The sequence below is a fragment of the Pipistrellus kuhlii genome, unplaced genomic scaffold (genome assembly GCF_014108245.1).
Source record: "Pipistrellus kuhlii isolate mPipKuh1 unplaced genomic scaffold, mPipKuh1.p scaffold_m20_p_1, whole genome shotgun sequence".
Classification (NCBI taxonomy): domain Eukaryota; kingdom Metazoa; phylum Chordata; class Mammalia; order Chiroptera; family Vespertilionidae; genus Pipistrellus; species Pipistrellus kuhlii.
Genome location: NW_023425404.1, coordinates 186079550 through 186105270, shown reverse-complemented (window position 1 = coordinate 186105270; position 25721 = coordinate 186079550). Strand labels below are relative to the sequence as shown.

Here is a 25721-nt window from a genome sequence, read left to right as displayed (position 1 = left end):
ATTAAGCTAGTTGTTAGTGTCAGAGACAAAGCCCAGTTTTCAAGCACAAATGTCACTTTTCTTTTCAAAGTCAATATAACCAATGAGTTCAACATTCCAATAATAACAGCAAGGGATAAATTTATTATTTTAGAATAAGAAACTGGCCAACTTCTGACCTGGTTCTTCCTCCTTTGACTGATGTCTCATGCCTAAACAAGTCTCCAGGCTTCCAAAAACAAAAAAGAAAAGCCTTTACCATTTGTCTTTCAAGAACCTCTATCTAAATGATAAATGAATTGAATTTTACTGAACTAATAAGAATCCCTGATGTAGGAGTTTCTCAAGATAAACAGAAAAAGCAAAATCACCTGTCCAAGACTCCTCAAAGTATCTAGATAAACAGGATGACAATGACTAATTGCAAACGACCTATTGTAGTTCCAGATCAAGTATATCCTGTAGGACTGTACTAGATATCTATTGTCCAAAGTGACAAACCAATAGGCAAAAACACTAATGATTTAGAGTGCAGTCCTAGTCAGGAGGATTATTTTATAGCTAAAAGGAACAGCTTACCTTTCTTTCTTTTAATAGCTTCTTATAGCCATTTGATCCAAGTGATAATAAAGTAATAAGGACATCTAAAGAAGGTGAAGCTGAAGCTCTTCCTGAAATAAGAACAAGTCACACTCAGGAGAGTAAAAAAGCTTTGGAAATTCAGATTTATTATAGTAGTCTATGTACAAATGGATTTTTGTTTATTAGGTACTTTTTCTGAAGAGCAACTAATTTATTTACCTGGATACATCTTGCTGATTTCCTGAATGAAGAAATCATTAAAGCCAGCAATTATAGCGCCACCTACTGGAACCATAAAATTTTTGTCCAAGCTCTGAACGAAAGCATCTATTCTTCCAACCCGAGCGCCCTAAAATGAAATAACATGTAGTATTATATATTAATTTCTAGAAGAAGAGACAACAGTAGCTATTAATAAATAAATACCATTAAAGTAATGCAGAAAATAAATTATTTATTTGCAAAAGTGCCCGTAATATATTTTAAGTATTAAACTGAGTTTTTAAATGCTCTGCCTTACATGTGTAAGAGCACTTTATAGTTTACAGCCTGCTTTCACACAAAAATCATTGAATCTTCACAACAACACTGTGGGAAAGGCAGTGTTTCAATATTAGTTCAGGTGGAAACTACATTAAAACTGAGCTTTTCACCTTAAAATTGGGTATTAGAGTGTGGATTCCACTGTGCCTCTCATCTCTGATCTTCTATTAGGCAATAAATGTCATCAGTGGGCCCTAAAACTATTAAGTAATTGTAGGCACCCTCTGGGAGGTTAAGAGTGGCCACCATAATCTAATGGACTGCAGCCACCCACACTGCCAATCAATTAGCTACAACATTGAAGTGCCTCTCTTTGATTCTTAGATAACCTACTAACTGCATGATCACTCAAAGCAATAATTCTGCTCCTACCACCACTCAGATAACAAAAGAGAATAAGAAATTTTTATTTTTAACATCACTTAATGGCTTTTTTTTTTTTGTATACTCTTGGCAATGTTTCTACATTAACTCATGATTCCTAATGTTATCATCTTAGATGATCTCATTCCACTGCAAATGAACTTCAAATGAAAATCTAATATTCTGGTGAAAAATTGAATACTTACTTACCAGAAATATAAAACCGACACAGTCCCCATCCAACACAGTCTATGACCTTCTGTCTAATGTGCTTCAATTTTCTCCTCTTAAAAATAGAGATACTATCTAAATTTCAACTAAGATAGTTTATTTGCTTTATCTGTGGGGACAGATTTTCAATCTGTATTCAGAATCTACATTTCTATTAATATAGCCGTCTTTGACCTTCAGCTTCACACTTTCTCTCCACGTCCATATCTCAGAAAGAATGGAAGCAGCAGAGAGCTGGTCTAATCTCGGAGACCAGATCCAGGCAACAGAGAGAAGCTGCAAAGGCTGCAGGCTCTCACATGATTAAGTCTCCACCTTCCCATTACTCCTCCAATTCCTCGTAAACTGTGATCAGAGAGAATCTCACATCACAGGAAAACAGAAGCATGTAAGACTAATAACTGAAAAACATGCAAAATTATTACGTAAAACAAAGTGGAAGTTACAGTCACCTTTTATGAACATTTAAGTACTACTGTCCAAGGCTTCCTGGGAGAAATATGAACCTCAATTGGGAGCAGAATCACCAAGAACAATCAGAGCACCAGAATTTGCTAAAGCCCCTTCACCAGTAAATACAGAAAGCCCTGAAAGGGCAGCCAGTCTGAGGCAAGGAAAGACAGGCTGGATCTAATCCCAGGAAGAGTACATAGACCTCATGTTCGATTATCAAAGAGCAGGAAAAAAGATTTGAAGAATGGAAGTGATTAAATAGAATAGGAAACACAGAAGTATGTTCTATGAAGTAAAGAGTTGTCATTTATCGGTTCATCCATTTACTTATCTATTCATAGAACAAATATGTGGGCACTTAACATTTGCCAAACATTGTTCTAGGTTCTGGGGATAGCAGCAGTGAATAATACTAACCGCTGACTCTTGAATAATGCAGGGGTTAGGGGTACTGACTGTGGAGAATAACTGAAGTTGGTCCTCCACATACTCAGATTCCCAACTGTCTGATTCCAGGAGAGGATCCTGGATCACTCCATCTACTGACATCCCCACCCCCCAAAAGATGAGGGCATTAACCAAGACTGTCACACTTATTGTTTACTGTCTGCTTCTGCTCCATGAGGACATGATTTTGCTATACTCACTACTGCATCCCTAGCACCTATCCTGTTGCCAGGCACATCAGTGGGAACCTTGTAAATATCTGTTTAGTGAACTGACAATTAGGTCCATGAATAAGTAGTATAAGACCTACGTCTCTCAAATTCTTAACATGTAAAGTTGCTGCTTCCTACACTTTGGATCTTTATAATCCATTTGGACTCTAAATGACTGAATTAATTATATGTATTTTTGTAGTTCTACTATATCCCCCACTCTCCATTAAGTTGTCTTAACATTCGTATTCCTTGAGTATCCTGAATTAGTCAGTTCAGTATATAATCGTAAGTATAGGTTCTGCAAAGCTAACTTCCTGGGACTACATGTGCATATAGAATGTTCTGTATGTTCAGCATTAAGTCATTTGGGGACACTGCCCCTTAAAAAAAGAGAATCCTGACACATTTTAGTTATAGCTCTTGCTTCACTGGTTGCCTCATTATTGTAATACATGCTTCCCAAGAAAGTATCTGCAGTTTTAGTACTTTGTCTTTTAGAGCAAAATAAAAGCTTCAGATCTTAGGCAAGTCACTAAATCCAGCTGAGTTTGCTTCATTTGTAGAATGAAAACAATAAGAAGTACACTTTAAATTAGTAGGTTAAGCTAACAAACTTGAAAAGTCTAACAGGATGCCTGGCACATGGTGGGTAATGAGTAAATAGTATATATTACTAATGAGAACTATTGGGAAAAATTAAACCTAACTCATTTTTATTTTTAGAATGGCATAAAACAGCAACCAGTACTCAACAAGATCCAAATACTTATTTGATTTAAAGGAACTGTGACACTCTAGCTGGTGTGCTCAGTGGATAGAGCATTTTCTTTCCAAAAATCGGGAGTTCTTTAAAACGCCGCAGGACTCAGGACAAATTGTTAAAAATCGGGACTGTCCCGCCAAAAGTGAGACATCTGGTCACCTTACCATACTACCAAAAAATAACTCTTACTGAATGATTATTGTAGGCAAATTATTAACACTCCATAAGATAGAGGGTGCTAGATAACTGTTTTTTACAATATTAGATTGCAAGAAAAACAAAGGATTAATCATATATGTTAAAATCCATTTCTTTCCTTGACATATTTTTAAAATTCTCTTACCTGCTGAATGAGGTGCATACACTTTGAAGACTGCAATCCATAAGCATTGTTGACTATATGTGGAACACCATAAGAAGCACAAATCAGAGCCAGTTCTTCTAATCTACAAACATCGATATTCAATAGAAAGACACATTCATATTATGCTTTTATAAATTACAGTGTGAAAAGTAATATAATAGTTATTGTTTTTTGTTTTGTTTTTTGTTTTTTTATACTTTATTGATTTTTTACAGAGAGGAAGGGAGAGCTAGAAACGTCGATGACAGAGAAGCATCGACCAGCTGCCTCCTGCACACCCCCCACTGGGGATGTGCCCGCAACTCAGGCACATGCCCTTGACCGGAATCGAACCTGGGACCCCCCAGCCCGCAGACCGACGCTCCACCACTGAGCCAAACCGGTTTCGGCATATAATAGTTATTGTTAATGCTCACGAGGAAAAGATGACAAAAATGAAATTTCTACAGCAATATTTAGCATATACTAGGTGTACCAGTTAATAATGAGGATTTTTTTCAATAGATGAAGTTACACATATGTTGATATATAATATATGCAATTTGATATGTATGTTATTTTGTTGTATTGACAGCGAGCTTCAAAATTTCATGTCAAATTTGCTGAAGGTGTTAACATCATAGATATTTTTATGCTTAAAAATGTCGAATTTCATGCCAAAAAAAGAGCATTTGTGTTAAGTTTTAATTCATTACTTTATTTTGAAAAAACATGCTGCTGAAAGTTATGTTATTGTATACTTCGGGTGAATATGCTCCATCTCAAGAATGCTGGTTTAAACGTTTTAAAAGTGATGATTTCGATGTGAAAGATAACATCCAGGTCAACCAAAAACACATGAAGACCAACAATTACAAGCATTATTGAATGAAGATGCTTGTCAAACTCAAAAACAACTTGCAGAAAGATTAAACTTTGTTCAGCAAACAATTCCCTTTTACAAGCAATGGGAAAGATTTTAAAGGAAGAAAAATGGGTGCCACATCAACTGAATGAAAAACAAATGAAAAACAGAAAAGTCATCAGTAAAATGTTGCTTCAATTGCATAAAAGAAAGTTTTTTTTGCATCTAATGGTGACTGACAATGAAAAGTGGATTCATTTTGAGAAGCCCAAATGCATAAAACCATCAACACCGACTGCAAGGCCAAATTGCTTCGGAAAGAAGATAATGCTCTGTGTTTGGTGAGATCAGGAAGGTGTGGTGTATTATGAGCTTCTAAAACCAGGTGAAACCATTAATACTGATCACTACCGACAACAAATAATCAATTTGAACCACGCTTTGATTGTGAACTGACCAGAATGTGCCAGAAGACACGGCAAAGTAAATTTGCTTCATGATGACGCACCATCACACACTTCAAAACCAGTTAAAGAAACGTTAAAAGATCTTGCCTGAGAAGTGTTAACCCACCAGCCGTATTCATCAGACCTTATTCCTTCAGATTACCACTTGTTCCGATTCATAGCACACGCGCTTTCTGAGCAGCACTTCAAAACGCACGATGAAGTGGAAAATTGGGTCTCTGAATGGTTTGCCTCAAAACAAGAAAAGTTCTATTGGGAAAGATGTCCAAAATTACCTAAAGATGGGGGAAATGTACAGCTAGCAATGAACATTACTTTGAATAAAGCAATTTTGATGTTTCTCTTAAAATTATCGTGTTTTATTTGATTACAAAATACGCATTATTAACAGGTACACCTAGTAACTAAAGGCTCAGTGTACAAAATTTGTGCACGGATGAGGTCCCTAGGCCGCCAGAGATCAGGGCCAACTGGTGCCAGGCCGACTGGGGCCTGCCAGCTGGAGGAAGCAACAGGGGGAGTGACGGGGTGCAGGAGGATGGCCACCAGCCCCAAAGAGGAAGCCGGCACTCAGCCTCTATGGGAAAGGGGCTGTGTTTACCACCACCCACCCCTAGTTCCCTAACCCAGTCCGAGGTCTGGCACCACAATGCTTTCTGTCCAATTAATGAACTAATAAAGACAGTATCTACCCATCCAAATTAAGGCTACAAAAAAATTAAGCTTAATGTAAAGACATCAAAATGTTTTAATTTAATAAAATCAGAAATTCAAACATATTACTAATAACAATGCATCACCACTTTCCTAAAGTTCTCTCTTGTAAGAAACACTCACCATATAGTACCATTAAAAAGTGGTATATGAGAATTTTACTGATAAAAATCTTCATACATGTAAAATACTTAATACCGCATCAGGCATACAGTAAACATCCAAAAAGAGTTAGTCCAAATGAGACAAAAAACAATATTATCCTCAAGGATAAATAATCTAACAAATATCCATATGCTGTTTTTGGAAATGTGATTTATTTCTACCACATTAAAACTTTTTCTAGATAGCAAAACCATCAATGAAGAAGAGAGATGCTTAATATTTCAATGTAAATTTAAAATATGATTGGTAAGTAATAAAAAAGTATATACAATACAAGGTGGGGCAAAACTAGGTTTATAATTGTGAGTTCGTGAAACAGTTTATCCTTTTATTATTATTAATTCTTGTATTCTTTGCAATATAATCTTAAAATAAAATTCACAGACTCATGATTGGAGCAAGGCAAATTTTCAAGAGCATGGTTTTAAAATTGTCTCTTAAAGTCCACATATTAGATAGTAAAAGTCAAAATGCATTCATTACTGCCAAATTACATAATACCATGGAAACCAAAGTATAACTTGGTGCTTCAAAAATAGTACAAAGTCAAAATTTTTACAAATTAATAGCATTTCTATTCAAAATGTTAAAATGAAACAAAAACTAGAAATGTGTATTCCTATAACTAAGCATATTACATTTGCAAATAAAAAATTTGTGGCCATCCTTTAGAAAAGTAAACATTTGCTTTTTTTCCCCTTTGCTTTTATTTTCTTAAACATTTGTATTTCTCTCAGAATGCAAAGGCAACCACTGTATATACTCAAGAGTACATCTGGATTAATCTCCCAATTAAAAAATATTCAAAGGGCCACAAATAATTCTAAAATTTTCTGTTACTAATGATAGTTCCTACATAGGAGAACTGTTAGATCAAAGGAGTGGAGATAACAATGAAAACAAGTAAACTCACCGTTTTGTTTAGAAACTTCTATTTCATAATGAGGAAAAAGATGCCAAGAAATTAAAAACAGAAAAAAGAGCAAGAAAACAGATGCTCTGCATCAACGTAGGTGAGAAATGAATCTCCACTTGGTACTAGTTGCTTTTTCCTCCTCTATATTAAATTTTTATTTTCTCAAGAGATGATACTGTATCTCAGCAAGATCAATCAATTCTCTTGGGACAGTCCATTCACCTATTTACTGCCAAATGTTACTTAAGCATCTTTGAAAATTAGTGTGTGTTTGTGTGTGTGTGTGTGTGTGTGTGAATATATATATATATATATATATATATATATATATATATATATATAATTTAAAAGACTGATGAAATCCTCGCCGGTTTGGCTCAGTGGATAAAGTGTCGGCCTGTAGACTTGAAGGGTCCCAGGTTTGATTCCAGCCAAGGGCACATGCCCAGGTTGCGGGCTCGGTCCCCAATGGGGTGGGCAGGAGGCAACCGATCAATTCTCTCTCATCATTGATGTTTCTCTCTCTCTCCCCCTCTCCCTTCTTCTCAGAAATCAATAAACAATATATTTAAAATAAATAAATACATAAAAGACTGATGAATACCTGAAGGACAATATTCACAAATCATTTACCTGTCAGGTACCCTTGGAGCAAAACAGGATGTAGTAGAATGAACACAAAGCACGTTATCAGACCCAAGTTCCTGGATTTTAGCTTCTACTGCTTTCAGGTCTGTGCGCAGCTCATCACCTTCTAAAACATTCTCTATCACTACAGGCTCAAAACCTAACCAACCAAATCAGAAATCAAAATATTAGTGTAAACTGAAATAAGAGAAGACCCTGAAACTCTAGGAAGTAGCGCTATTCGACAAAAGAACTCTAAATACTTACTTTGGTCAATGAGCAATAAACACTACTGGAATGAGTCAAAGGCAGGTCAAAATAATGTGCCTGACCACCAGCCCACAATTAGGACCACAAATCTATTTAGCACTTTGATATGACAAAAAAGATTAATTTTGGGAAGGAGAACATATGTTAAATATACTACCTATAAAAGTAGTAACAGCCAATGATGACAAAAAATGATCACTAGTCCATAGAAAAATAAATCTACACATTCTCTGGCAATGCCTATGTTTTATTTTGAAGTTCACTTCATTTCAGATATGAATAAAAATAATAACTCAAGTATTGAAACAAATCACAATCATCAACTTAATATTTTAGCTCTAAAGAAAAAGCTAATGCATTTTAGTAGCCTCGGGATCACTGACTCATTTCGTTTTTCTAGATAGCAAAACCATCAATGGAGAAAGATGGTTTACAAGGGCCTTCTATAACCTAAATATAAAAATTGTTTTTTGTCCTGGTTGTTGTGGCTCAGTTAGTTAAGCGTTGTCCCATACACCAAGAGGACACCAGTTCTATTCCCAGTCAGGGCACATGCCTGGGTTGCAGGCTCAATCCCAGGTGGAGGGGCGTGCAGGAGGCAGCTAACTGATGTTTCTCTCTCATTGATGTGTCTCTCTCTCCCTCTCTTTTTCTCTCTCTAAAATCAATAAAAATCTATTTTTTTTAAAACTGTTTTCAATTGAATTAGTACACCTAACTAGCATGTGATCAAAGGTCACTCCAAATAATAACTATATAACCTTATAGGGTAAATATTTAGGTATCCATAAACTTAAAAAGTTGTATAAGCAACATATACTCATAATGTACAAAGCACTTATATAACTACTAGAGGCCTGATTCATGAAAATTCATGCAAGAGTAGGCCTTCCTTCCCCCAGCTACTGGCACTGGCTTCCCTCCAGCACTGGTTTCCCTCCGGCACCTGGAACCTGAGCCCTGGGCTGCTTCCCTCCTCCAGCCGGCTGCAGGCACCCAGGACCCAGGCTGCTTCCCTCTTCCTGCCGCCTACAGGCAACCAGGACCCTGGCCAGCTTCCCTCCGGCCCTGGCTTTGTCAAGAAGGATGTCCAGCATAATGTCCAGTCTAATTAGCATTTTTCCCTTTTATTATTATAGATGTCCTCTGTGATACTAGTAAATGCCTAACCAAGCAAAACCTATGGTAAAAATAAAACCTTAAAGTTTAAGTCTCAGAAATTGGGTAGAAAATAAACCTAGGAAATTTTGCACATAAAGTTATTATGCAGTCTCATCTTCAGTCTTCCCAAATACCAAATCTAGCAGCAGGCTAGACTCATGGATTTAAAAACCTAAAGGATTTAGAAATCATTTAGCTCAACTCACTCATTTCAAAGATAAGGGAGCCAAAGTTCAGGAAGATTAAGTCGTCTCCCCAAGGTCACACAGCAAGTTAGAGCAAAGTTAAGAGCAAGTAGTTTTCTTTTGAGTTTTAGAATCCACACCAAGTTGTCTGCATTCTATCCACAGAACCTTAGTCACTATAAAATCATCATTTCAAATATGTGGTTCAGAGGTATCCAGGTTTTTTAAATCTGTACCTTCTTAGCTATTAAAACAAATATATGAACTTTACTTAAATAAGTAACTTCCTGAAGACAGCTCATTTTTACTGTTTCTCAAATTCTCTAGACCTAACCCTATATTGCTTTCAAGCAATTAAAATACTAGTGGGTTTTTTTGTTGTTGTTTTTTGTTTTTTTTACTAATACAACGATCTTGCTTCCTAAGAATAGGGGCTATCTTAAAAAAGAATAAACTGTAAATTGTAGGCCAACATCTTTTAGAAAATAGTTTTCAATAAGGCAATCTTTTCCAAATTCCAAGAATGTGGTTATCGTCGGAACAGTTTTGGCTCAGTGGTAGAGCGTCGGTCTGCGGACTGAAAGGTCCCAGGTTCGATTCCGGTCAAGGGCATGTACATTGGTTGCGGGCACATCCCCAGTAGGGGGTGTGCAAGAGGCAGCTGGTTGATGTTTCTCTCTCATTGACGTTTCTAGCTCTCTATCGCTCTCTCCTCCTCTCTGTAAAAAATCAATAAAATATATTTAAAAAAAAAAAAAAAAAGAATGTGGTTATCAATTCTTTGGTTAATAGAATGCAAATTAACAGACTTGATAACTTTATACCATTTAAAATAAATCAGTGTATTTTTTAAAGTCTATCAATTTCTGCTATATGTCCTTATTATAAGTCCTTTTATGAGTTTCTTTATTATTTATGCAGTTCAATTACAGCCCAATACTGTTCATTTCACACAACATTCTGAAGTCATTCAAAAATAACGTTAAATTCTCAAATTCAACTTGACACACGAATGCACGCACGCACGCGCGTGCACATGCACAAGCATACATACATACACACACAGAGAGAATGGAATGTCAGTCAGTCTTTAAAACGAAAAGAAATTCTGACAGGTAGTACACCATGGATTAAAGCTTAAAGACGTTAAGTAAAATAAGCCAGTCACAAAGGGAAAATACTCTAGAATAGTCAAATTCATAGAGACGGAAAGGAGAATGATGATTGCTAGGGACTGGGAGCAGCGGGAAGCGGCAGTTACTGTTTAATGGGCAGAATTTTAGTTTAAAAAAATGAAAAAGTTCTGGAGATAAATGGTGATTATAGTTGCACAACAATGTGAATGTACTTAATGTCATGGAATTGTACATTTTAAAATGGTAATTTTATGTATATTTTATCACAATAAAAAGAAATAGGGTTAGTTTCTTTTCATTTATATATCTTTACACAAAAAAGTTTGAAATGTCTAACTGTGATACTGAATGCATTATATACAACACTCTTTTACCTGCAGTGATCATGGATTTAAAGCAGGACTTCTGGTCTATTCGAGGCCATATAATATACTTTGCCTTTGGTCTTTTGTGTCGTAATGTCAAGAAACACAGAGTTAGACTCATACCAGTTGCCATAGGTACTACAAAGCAATTGGTCACTGAATGGACACCTAGGAATAAGAAGTAAAACAGAAATTAGTTATTTCATTGAAAAAACAGCTTTCTTCTTGAAGGAATTATATTCTTCTAGCAAATAATAAAAGTTGTAGATTTACTGCTGCTGCTTCTGTACTCACTCTCAGGAACCTGTCAATTTCATCCTTCATGCTTATGATCTGATTTCCTATCTTATTCTAAAGGTTTTTATATGTACACTACAAACCTGGTGCACAGATTTGTGTACATTAAAAGGAAATTAATTAGAAGGTGGCTGGTGGGTGGGACTGGGTGAGACGGGCCAAACATTCCCTGGAGCCAACCTCCCGTGGTCCCACCCCAGCCAGCTGCACCTGGGGTGGCGCCGTGGCTTGAAGGATATCTGCAGAGTAAGCAGGGTCCCTCTGGCAGGTGGAGTCCCTTGGCCTGGCCTGCCGGGATCAGGCCAAACTGGATCTCTGGCATCCCCCAAGGGGTCCCAGAGTGCAAGAGGGCACTCTGCAAAGTTGTTATTGTACATGATTGGGACGCAAACGCAAATGTGCAATACACCAGATTCGGGACCAAAAGTACTCCAACAACAACATAACCCACTGCCAAAGGTGGAATCACATGGCCCTGTGAGGAATCGGGGTCCCTCCTCTCTGGTTCTGGGGTGCTGCTGCCAAGTCACTGCAACTCGACAGCTCCTGCGGTGAGCATCTGCCCTCTGCTGATCAGTGTAGATCATACCTACCAGCCAGTTGGGACAGTCGCTTAGCCTTTTATATATAAAGATAGATACATCTTCTCAAAAATCACTTTTATCCTCTTTGAAAGAGACATTAATAGAAAACTAGGCAAAGGCATGTGTGGCTGGTCAGCATGTGTGGCTGGTCAGACAAAAGTATTATGATTAACACAGTACATACCAGCCATCTTTATGATGTCCAGGACCAAAGAATTGGCAATTTTGTTCAAAAGGCTAGAACCTGCAGCTTTTGGTTGCACAGCAGAAATATCACCCGATCGTCCAATTCCATGAATGAACCTAAGCAAAAGATGGGCCAACAACTGGACAAAAATACTCAGTGTTCTAAGTAATCTACTGTATAAGTATACAAATGCAATAACCAAAAATAAAAAATAAAAAATAAAATACCAGGAGCAATACTTGACTATTGTAGATATATTGCATAAACTATTTATAATATGAAAATATCCTATTAAGTTTAAACAAATTCATCAATTTTGCTCTGGTATCTAGTCTCCAAAGCTGGCCATCATTACTTCCTTTTCTCCCTATACCCATATGGTACTGCCACACCAAGAGATGGAGTCTAATTCCCTCCACTTGAATCAGGACAGGCCTTAGAGACTTGCTGGGTCAGAAAGAAAGTAGCAAAAGTGATGATCTGGAACTTCTGAGTTAGAGCATAAGAAGCCTTAAAGTTTCCTACCCAGGCTCTTGAAGGGCTCGTTCTTGAGGACTCCCTCTTATAATCCCTCCTGGGAGAAGCCAAAGCCACATGGAGAGGGCAACCGAACTCCCAGCAACCTAAGTGCGCCAACTTGGATCAACTGCCCCGTTGAACCTTCAGATGACTAAATGCTCAGTCACCATCCGACTGCAACTACATGCGAAACCCAAAGCAATCATCACCCTGCTGAGCCCAGTTCACCCACAGAACTAGGAGATGATAAGTGATTGTTTCAAGCCACTTTGTTTTTGAGGTTTGTTGTGCAACGGTAGAAAAGCAAAATATCTGCAGCATTAAATTCTCTTCTTTATTTCCTTTTCCCCTAGTCAGAGTAGAGGACTAAGTTCCAATGGGGATGAGTTGGTATCAATATTTCAAATATTGCCTTAATTAATTCTTTAAAAATGCATGTGCTAATCCACTCATTTTAAATTAGATGTCATACACTATTTAAGAGACCTCCAGATATTATTCAAAATCAAAAATCTATTTGTAATTTACAGTTAAATAGATCAGAAATTCTGCATCCTGGAATTATCACAAAACACTAGTGCCACGCTTCATTACCACTGAAACCTCATGTACAAAGTATTTTTTACAGAAAATAACTGTTATCAGCCCATTTTTAACATGAATTTTTCACCCAAGTTATACATTCGTTATCAGTTGTTTTAGCTGCAATTAGGTTTTTCTTTTAACTAACACATATAATTGACATATAACATCATATTAGTTCCAGGTATACAAAAAAATGATTCAATACATGTATATATTGTAAAATGATCGCCACAAGTCTAGTTCACGTCCATCATCACAGCAACAAATTTTTCTTGTGACGAGAACTTTTAAGATCTACTCTCTTAGTACTTTCAAATATACAAAACAGTATTAGTAATTAGAGGCAACATGCTATACATTAAACCCCATGACTTACGTATTTATTTTTTTAACTTGAAGTCTGAACCTTTTTAAAAAATATTTTATTGATTTTTTACAGAGGAAAGGAGAGGGATAGAGATAGAAACATCAATGAGAGAGAAACATCAATCAGCTGACTCTTGCACACTCCCTACTGGGGATGTGCCAAAACCAACGTACATGCCCTTATCCGGAATCGAACCTAGGACCCTTCAGTCTGTAGGTCAATGCACTATCCAATGAGACAAACCAGTCAGGGTGAAATTTGAACCTTTTGATTCAACTAGAAGTTTGATGGTTTTGATTGAAATAAAATTCAACTATGGGATAGAAAATGTCATCATGGAACTTTTCTTCAACTAAGATTATTCAAACCAGACTGTTAAACCTAGGGGTTGTCAAACCTCAGTAAAATCTTAAATCATGGAAAGCAGGAGTTTTCATTTTAGAGTTTACCTACATTTCACAGAAAGGCAGAAGAAATGATTATATTTGAAATCACTGTCAATTAAATGATTATCAGAACTGATGAAAAACTTTTTGAAAAAATGTAAGAGTTACTTAATAATCTAATAGTAAATTTAATATAGCCTTTCCTACATCTATTGCAAAAAGGTGCTTATAAAATGGGATTCAGTTTAGATGCAGATAAACAATGATTTATAGTTCTATCTATATATCATTCTCTAAAAAAAACTTGCAACTGTAGAAAAGAAACATGGAAAATCATAACAAACCTTGATATTTTAAACTCATACAAATAATAGGTTTATTAGGTTAATTGTTCTTAACAGAACGTATAGCTAGTATTGTTAACTACCCAGAACCTGAAAAAAACTTTTACCCTGCTGTCTTGAAAAGCACCTTCTCAGATTAAATTGTTGCATCTAAGTTTGGATGCCCATTTCAATAGGAAAGAAATAGGTTCCAAACAGACATTTTGTAATCTAATATGATGAATACTGCCACCATTGTTTTTAGAGAAGAAAAAAGCAAGGAAAGAATGCTATTTGAAAAAAATGTACCTGTAATGACGCCGAGCAACTAAAGCGGAAGCCACTCTCCCTTCCCTTTCTCCCACACCACAGTTGCCCAGGAAATTGTTGCTATCCATGATCGCCAGTTCATGCAGGAAGAGTTCAAGTGTACTTTCATCCCAACCATCCTCTGGACATTTGCCCTTAAAACAAAAAAACACATCATTATATTGAATTATGACTTAATTATATTTAAGGTGGTCTCGTCGTTCCTTAGAACGCACCTCGATGCATTTTAAACCCTTTTAGTGTGTTATTTTGCCATGTTCCTTGCTATCTAAAATTCAGCCAGAAATTCAGCACGATGAAGAAACCCCAACTAGGAAGAAGGTTTTGTTACACTACAACTATCTAGATTCGAGAAGGAATGAATGAATGAATGAATGGATACATGAATAAATAAATGCGATGAAATTTACTCCGGTTTAAAGTTGTAGTAAGTTAAGGTCACTGAAAACCTTATCTTTAACGAAGATTCTTCAAACCAGACTGCGAAAGCTACAGGTTTGCCAAACGTGAGTGAAATTAACATTCGGAGATGCCGTGCCCGGTGACGTTCCGAGGCAGCACTTGGTAAGTACACCGTGATTTCTGAACACGTGTTCCCCGAGTCCTCGGGAAGAGTGGAAGGAGGGAGGTGCGAACTTTGCTCTTTCCGCAAACAAAACAAAAGAAGTAAACCAACTGGGACTTTCACTCCCTTCCCCCATGTTTACACTCAACGGGACTCAAAATCGCGACCCCACACGCGCCCTCATACACTGTCCGGTTTGGGGGCGCGGCGAGGTGGAGACGGGGCGGAGCGCAGCCAGTGGGCGCAGCCAGTGGGCGCAGCGCCCGCCCAGCTGGACAGACCGGGGGGCGGCTCCGGCCGGCGAACCGAAGCGGGGGAAGCTGGACGCGGCCGTCGCGGGGGCGCAGCGGAGCTGGGGGCTCGGCGGCGGGCAGCCGCCCGACCCCTCGGTACCTGCTCCAGAAGCAGCCGGATGAGGTGCTCGTGCGTGCGGCGAGCCTCACAGCCCTGCCGCACGTAGGTCGGCGACACCAGCCTCTCACCGGCCGCGAAACTCTCCGGGTTCATACTAGGCGGTGGCGACGGTGGCGTTAGAACAGTTGACACCGGGGCGAACACCCGAGCAACCCGGGACGCCACTCGCCTCCCGGACGGTACGGCTACCCCTAGGGCCAAACTTCCTCGTCTCGTTCTCGCACATGCGCACAGTGCCCCAGAAAGTGTACCCGAAACAGAAGGATCTGGAGCATGCGCAGCGGGCTCCGGTGGGTACTGAAACATGAGCCCCGCCTCGCCGCCTCTGATTGGTCAGCTTAATCGTTCGGCTTTCTCAGGCGGACTTGACTTTGCACTTGTGCGAAAGGCTGAGGAAAGTGAAGGGCAGCCGCGTGGGGTGAAAGAAGAAATTTCCTAAGTTACCCTGTGTCCCAGTCCTGTTGAAATGGTGAGGTTTGCACGAAGTCTGTGCTTCAGCCTTCCTTAGACCAGTGGTCGGCAAACCGCGGCTCGCGAGCCACATGCGGCTCTTTGGCCCCTTGAGGGTGGGTGGCTCTTCCACAAAATTCCACAGCTGGGGCGAGTCTATGTTGAAGAAGTGGCGTTAGAAGAAGTTTAAGTTTAAAAAATGTGGTCCTCAAAAGAAATTTCAATCATACTGTTGATATTTGGCTCTGTTGACTAATGAGTTTGCCAACCACTGCCTTAGACCCTGTTTCCCAGATTCCAGGACATTTCATTCAACATTTATATGTCTCACAACCCTTGTGAAAGACAATCCTCAGTCCTTTTCACCTTTTCACTACAAAAGTTTTAACCCTACTCCCCGCCGCCTTACATGACAGGCATGTGTCATTACACACACACGCACACACACACACACACACACACACTCACATACACACACACAGGAATGTAAACTCTAAAGGCAGGGGCTTGATTTTTACTGCCATCCCCACCCACTCCCATCCCCAGGCTCCTAGAATAGTGCCCAGAATATAGTAGGGGCTAATTTTTTTAAATTTGCATTAATGATTTACGTTGACCATTCAACAGCCTACTGCTAGGTGCCATGGATACAGAAATGAAAAGGCAGTATCCCTGCCTTCAATTTCCTTACCATCTTCCCTTCAGGTGAATCAACAGTAATTCCAGACATAGCTTTTGTCCCGGGGGCTTGCTAGACATTTGCACTGGTTCCTACTTGCTTGCAAGAGCTGATTGTTAAATGTTCAGTAATTTTGTTTTTAGGTAAATATGGCTGTTCTTTAATAATAAATTAGATAAATTTATAATTAAGTTAACTGTATTAAAAGCAAAAGTAACAAATGCTCGAACTCATCACTTCCCAATTGTTTTACTATATTTTACTATTATCTATGCTTTTGATGTTATTTGCATCGATTGTGTCTGTATAGGGGAAAAGGGATATAATGGTGTGCTGCTGCATCATGTTGGTAGCTTGAAATGGGGGGAGTATTTACACCATGGAAACCAGCAAATGCTGAAAATCAGGCCCTTGTCTCACTATCCCCTCCCCGCCAGGGGTCAGTGATTTAACATGTACCAACTCACCAACTGCATGTTCCCAGGGCACCCTGCCATTTATCAGCCATGGTACTTATCCAATGGCATTTCAGTTGTTAACATTCTGTCTGCCTTAACTACACTTAGAGCTCCTAGTGTACAGACCTGTATTTCATATCCGTGTTCAAAGCACACGCTGAACACATAATAGATGTTCAACAAATATTTGTTGAATGATGTAGACAATTTGAGAACTGTAAAACTACACAGAAAGCTAAATTGCAAAAATAATGAGTTAGCTTATTAAAAAAAAAAAAAAAAAAAAAAAAAAAAAAAAGCATTGGCCTCCAAACTTTGGAAAAGTCGAGAACTAATTTCCAAAATGCAACTATTTTTACAACTTTTCTTTTGGAAAAGCCTTCAAAGCTGCTTTGTAGATCACATCCAGGATATGCAAAAAGCCCAAGATCCATCTCATTACCGAATGTACACACCAGGCTTTGAGCCAGCAGGTTCTCTAGCATTATTAGCCAGTCTTAATTTGGAAAAATGTTTGTTTCCAAAATCTAAATCCATCAAAACATGCCATCATTGGAGGATTTTTTTCCCCCGTTTTTTAATTAAGGTGTTATATGTGTACAGATCTTACCATTGTCCCCCCACTCCCATACATGCTCTCGCCCCCCTAAGTTTTGTGTCCGTTGGTTATGCTTTTATGCATGCATACAAGTCCTTTGGTTGATCTCTTATCTCCTCCACATCTACCTAACCTTCCCGCTATAATTTGACAGTCTGTTTGATGCTTTACTGTCTGAATCTTTTTGTTCATCAGTTTATAATGTTCTTTATTATCCATAAATGAGTGAGATCATGTGGCTTATTTCACTCAGCATAATGTTCATTGACTGGCTTATTTCACTCAGCATAATGTTCTCCAATTCCATCCAGGTTGCTGCAAAGGTTTTTATACGAAAGGTTTTTGTTTTTTTAATGCAGGCTGTGGAGACAATTTCAAAAGAAGTGTTCCAAAATTATTGTCATCCATTCATTCATACAATGAGAAATTTTGATTACCTACATTTCTAACAGTTAGGGCAGCATCAGAATAATTTTATGGTCTCTACAAGATTGACCTTAAAAAAAGGTCCAACGTTTGTAGGTCTGAATTTTGCTTGTTGTCACTAGTTGTATGGCCTTGGATACACAATTCATAGTCCCTTGAGCTTTGCTTTTCCTTGTCTGTACAAGAGGGACCTGGAGGAGATAGTTATGAGGATTAAATGAAATCTAACTGCTCAATGACAGCTTCACCTTGATAGACTGATTTTACCAATGGACAAGGGCTCGATGAGAACCCCAACCCACACCCTCAGCAGCAAGTAGTCCAAGAGCCAAACCAAAACCCCTGCAGCCCTAATCAGGTTGGCTCAGTGGATAAAGTGTTGGCCTGCGGACTCAAGGGTCCCAGGTTCAATTCCAGTCAAGGGCATGTGCCTGGATTGCTGGCACATCCCCAGTAGGATTGATGTTTCTCCCTTGTTGATGTTTCTGTCTCTCTCTTCCTCTCCCTTCCTCTCTGTATAAAAGTCAATAAAATATATTTTTTTTTTTAAATCCTGCAGCAATCTGCCCAGAACAATTAGAACACGGTCCATGACTGCCAGTTTCCCAACTTTTTCACCTGCTTCCACCTCAGAACCAATCAGAGAAAGCCAAATATGCTCCCACAACCAATGACATACGAAGCTCATTTCTTTAACCAAACTCCATCTTCTCCTTGCCTATAATCTCCAACCAGAGCACACCTGAACTTTTCCTCATTCTTTTACCATAAAGCTTTCCCACTCCCCTGCCTGCCTTTGAGTCTTCCCAAGGTAAATATAGTGACTTTCTCCCTTGCTCTAGAAAGCTCTAAAAATATGTTAGTTATTAGGGTGGTCTCTGTTTATTTCCACAGTTTTTCTGGAAGACTCCATGGAGATATGGTCTGCATGTCCAGCCTTTCACCAGAGAAGGTACCACAGAGGTCCCTTGCACCTTGGCTGCTTGTGGCTTGTCAAGTCTGTGGTATGTCAATGCTGGATATGAACTCTGCTGTCTTTGCATTGAGTTGCTCAGCTATTTATTCTAAAGTTGGTGCCCTGGTTTTGTTATTGCTTCCCATTTGTTAGGCATCCTTGGTGGAATCATTCTATTCCTTTTCACCCTGGTTGGCTCCCTTTTGTACTTCTGTTTTGTATTGTGCTGCCTACAACTGTGGTTTGTCGTAGGAAGCGGAATCACAGGGTGGAACACAGGCCCAGGCCCTTTAAGCCTGTTGCTAGAGCGGCCTTAGAGACCAATGAGTTTGCAGTTCTCTCCGGATTGGCATTCATTTGGACAAACTTTGTCAGGGTAACCCATAGCACCTTTGCCTGAACTAAAACACCTGTCGGAACATTTTGAGAGGGGTTTGGAATAAAAGTGAGAAGAATCCAAAATAAACTGTGATCATGCAGATCAAAAGCTTAAGGTGGCCCACTTCCCAAGCCACCATTTTTGACAAGGGCAGCATAGATAGTGTAAACAGAAAGGACACTGGGAAAAAGAATGTCCAGTTTTAGAAAAACCAAGACAAAGAAAAGCCCTCAATTCTGATCAATGTAGGTGCTCTGGAGAAGGAAAAAGTTCCCAGTACTCTGAGTTTTACCCTAAACACTCAAGTTCAACAAATATAAATGGTGACACTCATCAATTCCTGGTAGGTAAGGGTGCTCCTCTTACTACATTAAACCTCTCATCTTTGCTATCTTTCTATCTTCCTATCTTTCAAATCACCCACATATTTTTCCTATCTCCCAGCTCTTAACTATAACCCTTGGGCTCTTGAATGAGAAACATTTCTTCCTACTCTATGGGTATTCACCCCTGCAAATTTAATAAAGAGAGACTTACTCTGCAAGTGGAATTGTAATATTAAATGCTCAACAGAGGAACTACTTCTTAAAGTGCCAGAGAAGTTTTCTATTCATAACCAAGTTGTGTCTGCCCTGTTATACCTTTGCCTTCCCCGTTATATTCGATACATACCCAGATGATGGTCTTAACATTGAACCTGACATTTATGACCTTCAAAGTCCACTGGCACGGGGGGGGAAAAATAATTGTGGTAGAACCGAGCAAGTAGATAGATCCTATCAAACTGTTGACCAAACACCCCAATATCCCTTGAAGTCAGAAGCAAAGCAAGGGCTCCAAGCTATAGTTGAAGGCCTTATATCCTTCAACCATATGGGTTTTCTCAGACCCTGCACTAGCCCTTCTTATGCTTTGGTCTTGCAAGGGAAGAAACTAGATGGATAAGGTATTTATTTTTTCAAGACCTCAGGACAATTAACAAAATTTTTGTTTCTCACTTGTCGTTAGTACTAATCTTGGCATCAGTTCTACCTGAAGCTACTTGCGCCACTGTACTGGACTTTTGCTTGCCTTTTTTGTTGTGCCCATCAGGATACCACATTGCTTTCAGTTATCGTGTCTCCCTAGTGTCCTTGGTTTATGACAATTTCCCAGTTTCTTCTTATTTTCCATAACTATGACAATTTTGAGGCATACTGGTTAGGTATTTTCTAGAATGTTTCATCGTTGATCTTACTAATGATCTCTTTGTTCTCCATTTCCCTAAATTTCCAGTCTCATCTTTATTATTTCTTTCCTTCTATTTTCCTTGGGTTTATTTTCTATTCTATTACTAAATCCTGAGATGAAATCATAGCCCAGAAAGGTTTGGTCATTTTTTTTTCTTTTCTTTTTACTCACTATTAGCAAAACCAATTATGGTTTCCATGAAAAAACTACGGGTGAAGTGAGAGGGAGAATCCAAGTCCAGTGGCCAGGAAAACTGCAAGGAAGGGGGATGGGTAGATGTGCAACAAGTGCCCAGGGAGGGAGAGAAGAGACCAGATTTTCAATCAGGTTTTAAAATGAAATGTTGAATACTCAATCCCCATCCCCCATGTTCCTATGAAATGCTTAGTAAAATCATTTTTTCTTGTTAACCCACTGTGGGATTATTAGCTCTATTTGGGGGATGTCTCAAAGCAGTAAATCCTGCAGTAAAGGTGGGTGTATAAGGAAAGCAGGTCAAAAGCACCTGATCCCTCTGACTTATACTAATATGAGCTAACTCTGAGCCTGTATGCCAGGTGCTGCTCTGAGGACTTTACCTGCAGTAGCTCTTCCAATTCTCCCAGCCACCCTATGGGCTAAACCTGGAGAAGCCAGGTGAGATTGCACCATTAGTCAAGGGAAACAGCCAGGATTCACACCAGGCTGTCTGGTCCTGGGGGGCTATACACTTAGCCATTTCCCCCCAATGTCAGAGCCAAGAGGCATCTCGGGCTGTAGGCTCTCGGCAGGTAATTAAGCAGCCTGAAAGTTCTGTCCACTGGGATGTGGATGGACTAACAAGAATATAGCCAGAAATGTAGAGAAGACAGGTTGCCAAAAGTATATTACTAAGTCAGCAAACCCACTAAATCCCGTGGGCAGAAAAGATCGCTGCCATACTGGTGTCAGGATTCCTTGATTCTGAAAACCCAAAAGTCATCACAGAAATCTCTGCTCTGCCACCACTCAGATCTCATCTATCGGCAGTCTTGTCTGGCCTCACCTCCCCCCTTTCTCTCCATCTCCCTCACCACCACTAATCCAGGTCTCTGTCATCTCCGCATGGCAGAGGACAACCTCAGTGGCCTGGCTGCTTCCACTTTTGGGTATCATCTTCCATCCCCCCATTCCTGTCCCATCCCACTCCACAGAGAAAATTATCTTTTAAGTATCCATCAGATCACATCCTTCACCTGCTTAGAATCCTTCAACTCTTTCCCATCACACTGAGCATACAATCCAGACTCTGCACCTTGACTTAAAAGGCCCTGTAAGGACTGGCCCTCATTGATACTGAGCACTATGCTCCCTCGAGCTGGCGGACTCCCAGGCATTGACCTCCTTGCAGACTATGAAAACACACCACATGTTCATTTTCCCGCCTCCATGCTGTGCTTGCTGCCTTAAATGATCTTTCCGTTCTCATCTTGCATGGTGGCTCCTGCTTTTCCTGCATTGTAAATGTCACCTCCTCTGGGAAGCCTTCACTGACCACATTATTGAAGTAGGAACCTAGTTTGAAGTAAAAACATATTCTCCCCCAAATTATGTTGTGAGTAGTTTACTTGTGTAAGTAACTGCATTAGAAGCTTCTGGAAGACAAAAGCTTGACTTTTTACCTACTCTTCCTAGCACCTAGCATGTGCCTAGGACCTGGCATGCATTCGGAAACATGTTTAAGTGAATAAATGATAAGAATGGGTCCCAGTGATGGCTTATCACGTAATGGTTGCTGAGTAAACCCAGATGTGGAGAGAAGAGAGAGGGCAGGAACCAGGGGCGAAGAGGTGACACCTCATGTGATGAGGGTACTCTGAGGAGATGGTTTACAGTGGCAGATGCAAATACACAAAGAATGACCACATGCCTTTGTCATTCCGTTCACACGTGTTCTAGAATGTTTGGGGCAGGAAATGACAAGTCTTTTAAGAAGCATGGCAGGATCTGGCTGTCATCAACCTCATTAATGCGGCCGCTCAAGCAATTGGAAGCAAAATAACTTCCCCGCCAAGGCCAAGCTTCAAAGAGCAGTTGGAAGGAGGAAGTGAGGGAGCTGTAGAATCAGTAACTAGGTTGTTCAGAGAAGTCTCCTGTGATTAGGAAAAGAAAAAAATATATATAGTAATTACATTTTGCTGAGACTCAGAGAATCCTGAAAGCCTGGTCTCGCCTTCATCTTCTCTACTTCAGATGGAGAGAGATGAAATAGAGGTAGATGTGGATGTAGCAGAAAGTAATTTCAGACCTTCCCTGGGATGAGCAAAGAAATTCTCTCTCCAGTGGGAGGACAGGTAGGGAGAGAAAGCTTCCTCCAAGCAGTGAAACTGCTGAGATAGTTGCAAAGTTACAATACCCAGGGAAGAGCAGGAGCCAGAGAAAAGCTGCAGGAGACTTGTCAGGAGTCTGTGAACTGGCCCAGAGCCTAGGCTTGCTGACATCTGAAAGAGAGTGAGAAAGAGGCTTTGGACTTAGAGCAATGGCAGGTGGTAGAGCAGTGATGACAGGATGTAGTCCAGGCGTGGTGGCGATCAGGCAGGTGGAGTTCAGAGCCTGGTTCCTCTTCTTCCTCCAGCATAAATTTGCACAAATGACCCCATCTCTGTAGCCCCCAGCTCACTCCACTGTGAAAGGAGCATAGTAATGGCAAGGGGTGGCAATGACGGATGTTAAGGGGTCAGCGTAGCATGTGCCACAGAGTGAGACAATGATCTCTGCTGTTGCAGAGACAGCACGTGTGAGACAATGATCTCTGCTGTTGCAGCCGGTCGTTGCCAGGAAGGTGAGTAAGCCACTAGAGCCTGGGTGTGGAGAGTGTGGCTGGCTGGGTCAGCGTCGTTCTCTGGGCCTTACCAGAGACTGGACAGCTACAAACTACATTTCCCAAACTCCCTCCCAACTAGCAATTCTTAATTCTAGAAGCAAGTTAAGTTTGACCAATTAGATGTACTTGCATGAGACTTGGAAAGTGTGCCCTGCTTCTTTTGACTGTGCGTCATCATTGGTGAGCTCCGCAGTAGACATGAGACGTGAACAGTGGTTTTAGCCTTTTGGAGTCCATTCCCCAGCCTCCTGGTGTCCAGACGGCTTCTCGATTCCAGAAACACAGCCTCAGCACTGAATTCTGGACATCAGTGGCCCTCGTGGTGGCCTCAGAAGTGATAGCTCCCCTGGTGGGTCAGTTCTGCAGAATCCTGGGAGCCATTTCTAGAAGCCAGTCTAGAGCCCACACCCCTAGACTTCCCGGGGATTTTGTACACACATTACTCCTTACAATTAGTCCCTTCTAGAGTCTTATCTACTTCCAGTCCTGACTGCTACACAAGCTGTTTACCTTTAGTTCCTTCACAATCTCAATTGTGTACCATAATTTTTAATGTGAAAACAAAACCTAAGCATTATTTGTTTCGCCTGGTAATATTACTTTTCCTGCATTATTCTCACCTACAGAAAAGACTGACCAATGATTCCATCCCTCTGTCCTTAAGCCTAAGGCATTGTCATCCCCTGGTGCCAGCTGCCCAAATGCAGCTGTGACACTGGGAAGTGAATTATCAGTCAGAATGGAGCAGACTTCGCAATCCAAACCAAGAGAGCAAAGCCAGTCAATATTGATGTCCTCCTGCAATATTGAACTTGGAGACGTTGAGAGAAGAGAATTTCTCCAGGACTGCCCAAGAGAGAAGGAACATTGATGACTCAATATGACTCTTCCTGTCAGCGTGGCAGATTCAGCATCTTAATTGAGAATGACTCACCCTGCCTCGATTGTGACTGTATTACTTAAAAATAGCCACTCCCTTTGCAATGGATTCAAAGCTTTTTTGGAAGGAGGCAGAACGTAAACATACTCTGCATCCCTCTTGTCTTAACTTCATTTCCCTTTTGATAAAACATTATGCTGACCAGTCTGATATCTGTGCTGATATGATTGTCACCACTTCATTACCCGAGACACTAATAAGTAAGCTGGCTAGATTGTTGTTTTTTGGTTTGGGGTTTTCTGTGTTGTTGTTGGTTTTTGGTTTTTTTCCCTTCAGTTTTCTGTGAGTCTGAAATAATTTGATCAATGATTCAGTTCTATAGAGCCTGAACCTAGACTTGAGTAAAAATCTGAGCTCATCCATGTAAGAAGCCCATTAACCCTGACACCTTCTTTTACCCCCAAAGCCTGACTTGCATTCCCAACAAGTGAAAAAAACATACACGCTCCTTGGTCAGTTCTTAATTATGGGCATGAGGCTTATTCAAACTGTTCTTTTTGATCAATGAGAAGACTAGTTAAAAAGGCCAGGCTCTGAGTTCAATGGATAATGGGTTCAAATCCTGACCCTGCCACTTCCTGTCTCTGTAATCTTGGACAAGTTACTTCATTTCTCTGTGTTTCATCTCCTAGTCTATAAAAAAGGAGCCAATAAGAACACTTACTTTGTATGAGATAAAATATTTATACATCAACTACACTAAAAAAATAGCACTTAATAAATAGTAGCAATTGGTATTATTTGCTGGATAATGTAGGAATGCAAAAAGCAAGCCCCAGTCAAGACCCTTTAGAAATATCTCATTTGTAGGGGAGAATATAACCTGTCCATTAGTCAATATAAGAGTCTGAATGAGATGTGCCATATGGCTGAAGAGCCCATCCAATGTAGACACTAAGCTTAAGTAGGAGGTACCATTGGAAAACAGCCAAGGGCTCTGTTCAAAAGTAAATATAAAGTGGCCCAGGAGAAATGAAGTGAAAAAGCAATAGTGTGGAGAGAACACAAGGCTGGTAGACCTCTCTGGGGAAGACCTTAAAGGCCAATTTACACTTGAATATTCAGATTGCAAAAGCAGCCACAAGTGCTTCCTCCTCCTAGTAGCCACACATCCCTCCTAGTAGCCACACCCTTAGGTAAATCGGCCCTGCACTGATGCTGAATTTTGTCATGCAACTTGCTTTGGTCAGTCTGATGGATGGTAGCACACAGGATTCAGGTAGAAGAGTGGAAAGGGCTGGCTTAATGCTGCACTTAGACCCTTCATGCCACCATATAAACAAGCCTGCTGAAGCTGGTTAGATGTTCTTGAGAAACCTGTGGTCCAGTGCTCTCTATAGCGCCAGCCATCAGTCAGCACTATCAGGAGAACAGCAATTAAGTGCAGCTGACTATACCCAACCCAATCACAACCCAC

At 39.9% G+C, this 25721-nt stretch overlaps 1 protein-coding gene across 2 annotated transcripts in view; it reads right to left on the bottom strand.

The window, feature by feature from the left end:
* Nucleotides 1-15581, bottom strand: part of SEPSECS (Sep (O-phosphoserine) tRNA:Sec (selenocysteine) tRNA synthase) — a 31875-nt gene extending 16294 nt beyond the window's left edge. Inside the window, exons 1-8 of one of the 2 annotated variants that reach the window (XM_036419304.1) lie at nucleotides 15327-15581; nucleotides 14348-14502; nucleotides 11856-11974; nucleotides 10800-10958; nucleotides 7680-7833; nucleotides 3920-4022; nucleotides 781-910; nucleotides 559-650 (exon numbers count right to left, since the gene is read on the bottom strand). In XM_036419304.1, the coding sequence (XP_036275197.1) occupies nucleotides 559-650; nucleotides 781-910; nucleotides 3920-4022; nucleotides 7680-7833; nucleotides 10800-10958; nucleotides 11856-11974; nucleotides 14348-14502; nucleotides 15327-15440 (1026 nt within the window). In that variant the 5' untranslated portion in view covers nucleotides 15441-15581. The remainder of the gene's footprint in view (nucleotides 1-558; nucleotides 651-780; nucleotides 911-3919; nucleotides 4023-7679; nucleotides 7834-10799; nucleotides 10959-11855; nucleotides 11975-14347; nucleotides 14503-15326) is intronic. The other variant, XM_036419287.2, reaches the window with a different exon arrangement.
* Between the last annotated feature and the right edge of the window lie 10140 nt (nucleotides 15582-25721).